At 30.1% G+C, this 6,000-nt stretch overlaps 1 protein-coding gene across 1 annotated transcript in view; it reads right to left on the reverse strand.

The window, feature by feature from the left end:
* LOC111697042 (hemicentin-2) overlaps positions 1–6,000 on the reverse strand; it is a gene marked incomplete in the record, with an annotated part of 52,793 nt that overhangs the window by 22,560 nt on the left and 24,233 nt on the right. Inside the window, 2 exon segments of the mRNA XM_023466908.1 lie at positions 645–744; positions 4,193–4,270. Coding sequence (XP_023322676.1) covers positions 645–744; positions 4,193–4,270 — 178 coding nt within the window.

Genomic DNA, 6,000 nt, shown 5'->3' on the forward strand with positions numbered 1-6,000 from the left:
TTAGTTGCATGCTTACCAGTTTTTAGGGAAATCAAAGTAGAAGAAAATAAGCAATAGTTAAAAAAATTCGGATCTATCTGGTTCTAACTTTAAACTTTTACTTTTCTTCAAAATTGAGAAACCTTTTCCGTTCTTAGATTATTGAATGAGAGCATGAATTATTTAGAAGATTCTATAACTGGTTATTTCTGTAATCTTTGTGTCTCATGAAAATTTCTCAAGTCCCCCCCCCCCCCTGCAATGACAATTTGTAAACGTAAACGCAGCTACAGCGCTCGGGCCCCAATGTCTGTCCTAACCATGAGCGCTTTGCCCAGAAATTGCCATATCTAAAGTAATTGTTAATTTTTTGTTAAGGGAAGGTGAATCCATCAATATAATTGAATAAAACTACATATTCTGTATAGAACTGACAAATAGTTTGAAAAGAAGCCCAATGCCTACCTCAAACTAAAAATTTACAACCTGATGGTGTAACCTTTCACATTTAGATATTTAATTAACTTATTTATGTGAATTAACAAAATTCGTAGTTAAAAACATTAAAAGTCTAAAACTTCACATTGCAAAGATTTAACGGTTTGAAAATAAATAAGAATTTGAGGCGAGTGTTCAATTCCTTGAGAGGGTAGGAGGAATAATACCTGAGAATCATGGTATATGGTAAGACTGGATGGATCTTCTACTAAACTAAGCTGTAGGATACGGTTCCTAGTCTGAGCATGCTTAAAGTCAACCCGACACCTAAAACATGAATTGCTAATCAGAAAAAAGTAAAATATTTAAAATAACAATAAATATTTACTAGGAATAAAAATGTAAACAAAATATTTTCAATGAGAAGATAATTGAAAGAAAACTAATTTTATTCGAAAACAGCTTCTGTAAATCAGATTAAAGGAGGTTTCAACAATGTGATTCAGAAACCATCGTCGTAATGTTTAAGTAATCCTAAATTTTATAATAGGGGCATGCAAGGATAACGTTGTTTATCTGGCTTAAAAATGTGGAGTTCTCACAATTTCTCAGTTGTTTCTGAAGAAAGAAATGCGCGAGTCAATTTTGTAGAAAACCCACAAATAAAAAAAATTTTTCTCATTAACAAAAACGTGATTATTTAATCCATACTTGATCTGGCAAAGCTTTTCAAGGGTAATTGTTGTTAATTGAAAATGCGACTCTTCTAATCGAGGGCGACTTAAAAATACGTTTACAATCCCTCGAGGCTTTAATTTTAAATCTTCTGTTTGATAATTGCTACCTCGCACATTATCCAAACATTTGAACAATCCCTTTAAAGAAAGAATGGGATATTGTCGTGACAAGCAAAAAAGTTACAAAATTATTTTAGAAGTGAGGTCAAAGCAAAATTGGAAAATTCTTGCCAAAAATAAAGCCGATAGAAAAGTTAAAAGTTTTGTCTGAAAGTTTTACAATAAACGGTTAAAATTCTTGACAAAAAGCATCAATTTTTAATCAATTTTTAATTAGAAAAAGTGTTCTGCACGGTCACGCTTTAAAGTAGTGTAGACGTAATTATAAATGGCTCTTTATTTATAGAGTGGCATGTCTGATTTACAACGGCACACTTTATAGCTTTGTTGGCTCATCATCACTCCTGAGTTCATTAGCGCATGATCCAATCACGGTTCAGTCATGTGTTTGTTGTCAATTCTGAACCAATATTGTGGTAACATCTATCTTTCTCCATTCAGAGTTATGAATCGACGCTATAATTAAATGGAAATATTTACTTTTACTGAGATTATAGTGTCATAATTAAAGACTATATTTGTATTTAATTCTTTTAAAACATTATTATTTTCGATTGTTGGGTTCTCTACTAAGGTTAAGTGGCCGGCCATATCTGTTTAAGATTCTATTCTGGGAAATTATTAGAATTAACCACTTTTTATGCTAAATAACCGACCCTTTCTTCCATATTACTGATCAGAGAAAACCGTAAAGGTAATTTCTCTCTGACGCACAAAGGTACCCTTGAAACCTTTAGACATCGTAGTTTTTCAGGCTCGAAAAGTTGTTATTTTTGATAATTTTTTCTATTGCTTCGTATGAGAAGTGCGTAAGTCACTTTTACAGGGAACCCTTTAATGAAAAAAAAAATAGTTTAAATAAACACAAACATGGATATCTGATTCATACTTGATCAATCAAAGCTTTTAAGGGTACCGTTGTGATTCGAGCATTGCGATCTTTCCATGAAGGGTCAATTAAAGTAATGCCTAGAGTTCCTTTAAATTTAAAAGGTCAATAAAAGTTATGCCTAGAGTTCCTTTAAATTTAAAAGGTCAATTAAAGTTATGCCTACAGTCCCTTTAAATTTAAAAGGTCAATTAAAGTTATGCCTACAGTCCCTTTAAATCTAAAAGGTCAATAAAAGTTATGCCTACAGTCCCTTTAAATTCAAAAGGTCAATAAAAGTTATGCCTACAGTCCCTTTAAATTTAAAAGGTCAATTAAAGTTATGCTTACAGTCCCTTTGAATTTAAAAGGTCAATTAAAGTTATGCTTACAGTCCCTTTAAATTTAAAAGGTCAATTAAAGGTATGCCTAGAGTCCCTTTAAATTTAAAAGGTCAATAAAAGTTATGCCTAGAGTCCCTTTAAATTTAAAAGGTCAATTAAAGTTATGCCTACAGTCCCTTTAAATTTAAAAGGTCAATAAAAGTTATGCCTACAGTTCCTTTAAATTTAAAAGGTCAATTAAAGTTATACAGTCCCTTTAAATTTAAAAGGTCAAAAAAAGTTATGCCTACAGTCCCTTTAAATTTAAAAGGTCAATTAAAGTTATGCCTACAGTCCCTTTAAATTTAAAAGGTCAATAAAAGTTATGCCTAAAGTCACTTTCAAACATGTTTTTTTTCTAAAACCTAATTTTTTAGTTTTTTCCCATGATTGTTAAAAGAAACGTATATGGTTAAAATTATTGACATTTTAAATATGACTGATTGGTTATTATTAACTTTTTGTATAATTTTTATTTGGTTCTATTTGAGTTTAATATTTAATCACATATATCCTACAGTAGCTATAGTAGGCCTTTCATCTTTTAAATTCTAACGTTAGCAAATATTGCTTAGAATAATAAAGTATCTTTGCATATAAACATAGATCTAAAAGTACAAAAAGAAATCATGTTTATGTTCACCATCAGGATTTAAAGAAATGATTTAGAAAATTTAAGTTTAATAATTGTTAATACATTTCTAGAAGAGAAAAGACAAAATCTAAAATGGTTTAATTAAATAATTTTAGTTTATTTCTTCAAGAGAAAACTAAATCTGTAATGTTTTTACCTGCACTAATAACACAACATGATTCTCAATCAATCAATAATAAGACTAATAAAGTTTAATCCCCTGAAAGTTATCCTATTCCTGTCAAATTCAGCAGAATTCTGAACCGAATATCATCAAATCACTTTCCAAACTTTTCGCAAGTTTACCCCAAACAAACAAACAATTAATCTTGGTAAACAACTCAACAAACAAATTTAGCAGTATTTAAATCAAATGAAAATATAAATAGAACCAAAGAAAACAGTAATTCTAATATTTCTGGAAAATAATTATATGGATTGTTTATACAGAGTGTACTATAATACAATTAGTTTTATTCTCTTATTATTTAAAAAAAAATCTAGACAGGGTTTTGATTTTTTTGTCGCGTTTTCTATCGATCGCGATTGTGTATTTCAATCTTCAAACGATTCTGAAAAAAAAATTCCAATGAATAACAGCAAAAAAAAGAAAAGATGAATGAACGAAAAAATCCGCAAAAGAAAAAACAAAGTAAGAAACACCAGAATTAGAGAAAGTGAAGAGAAAAAATGGGAACACAAGAAAAATACAAGAAAACAAAAATAAAGGGGAGGCAAAAAAGAGGATCAAAACATAAAGAAAAATAAAAGACAAAAAAAACAACAAATGTAAGCACAAGAGAAAAGGAGAAAACAAGGGAAAGGTAAAAGAATCAAACGTACAGGGAAAACATAAACCTACAGACAGTGTGAACCATAAAACTCTGGAATATGAACTAGGAAGACGACATTGGTTCTGAATACAGTATACATAGTAAATTTGCTGTGTTTGATCAACTTGATGTTAACAGTAACTATTCCATAGTTTTATGAATCCCAATGTATAAAGATTTGTTTAATAATAAAATCTGACCTGTATATCCCTGTATCCTGAATCTGTACTCCAGACACATGAAGATACGCAGGCTCAGTGTCAGTTATAAAATCAGCTCTAGAATATTTTATTTGGTATAGGTATTGGTATTGGTTTTGGTATTGACAATGGTTTTTGTAATGGAATAGGTATTGGTATTGGTATTGGTATTGGTATTGGTATTGGTATTGGTATTGGTATTGGTATTGGTATTGGTATTGGTATTGGTATTGGTATTGGTATTGGTATTGGTATTGGTATTGGTATTGGTATTGGTATAGTATTGGTATTGGTATTGGTATTGGTATTGGTATTGGTATTGGTATTGGTATTGGTATTGGTATTGGTATTGGTATTGGTATAGGTATTGGTATTGGTATTGGTATTGGTATTGGTATTACTATTGCTATTGCTATTGCTATTGGTCTTGGTATTCATTTCACATTATTTATCTTTCTGATCGAACATTTTTGTTTATTTATAATAATATTGTAAAGAAAAAATGAAAAGAAAATCCAAACTTTTGTTGTTTTTATTTATTCGAGTTTGTGGATAGTTTAAATTGTATAATATTGAAATAAAGGATGTATACTACACTCTAACTAGACTCAATTATTTATATATTTTATATACAACAGCAACCAAGGGGGGGGGTCCAGGGGAGGGTCCTTGCATATACAAGATATTACAGGATTAAAAATGTAAATCAAAAAAACTATTTTGTCCAGGGTAAAAGAGTACTACCAGAAAAGTTTGCTGACTGGACTAAATCGCAGTTAAATTTTGTTGGTTATTAATGTTTATTCTTTTAAAAATCGCTGTTTTAGAGAAGAAGACAACATTTAAACCTTAAATTTTACCTCCACATACCCCCTTGCACAATTTACATTTACGTTTGTCTTTTATACCTTTAAAAGGTTAGAAGAAACAAAAGCTTCAAACTTTTAGAAATATCATGGCATTTTAAACAAAATGAAATCATAAATGCAGTCATAATAAGAAAAACTCGGAATTGGTATATGTTTAATCAGACGACTATACAATATAATTTTACAAATATGATAAATGAAGCGATATTAACAAAATAGCCGTAGCCCTGCCCATTCAAAACTGTGGTCTGCCTTTATTGTGCGTTTAAAATTACCAGAGATATATATGTAAAGTCGTCTGATAAACTGTCCATTAATTCCGGGTCTTTCTGGTTATGACTGCAAATTTTTAAATTTGACTTTTCTAATCCCTGTATATTGGCAAAGTTTGAAATATTAAAGGTTAAAACTATCTGGTTGCAAAGATAAAGGGATCAAATAATCAGAGTTTGTGGCAAGAACTCAATTCCTTTGTTTATGATTTAAATCAACAATTTAAAAGAGCTGAGCTCTTGCCGCAAACTCTGATTTTCTTACCCGGCTTTAATATTTCAAACTATGAATTCTATCAGGACAACAAGTTTGAAATAACAAAGGTTTGGGAAATAGGGTTCTAAAGATAGGTTTGAATAGGGGTTTGTGAGAAAACTCCTTTCTCTAATAAACTTAAAACAATGACTCTTTAAATCTCAACTCTGTCAATAATAACCTTCTTGCTTATTTTTAATTAATGAATCCAGTCCTCACACTCTTTTCAGCATTAACTGTTTTAACTTTGTTAAATAATAAAGTTGCGAAAAAACGAATTGTGAATATTTTCGCTTCGAATTTTGAAATTCCGCTGTTATTCTGTTACTAAGATTATAACAAGAATTTTAACTTCATTTTTACTTACTTTAAAGCAAATATTTTATCAAACCTTAGGTGGGGAGGGGGGGG

Source organism: Eurytemora carolleeae, unplaced genomic scaffold (assembly GCF_000591075.1).
Source record: "Eurytemora carolleeae unplaced genomic scaffold, Eaff_2.0 scaffold270, whole genome shotgun sequence".
NCBI lineage: Eukaryota > Metazoa > Arthropoda > Copepoda > Calanoida > Temoridae > Eurytemora > Eurytemora carolleeae.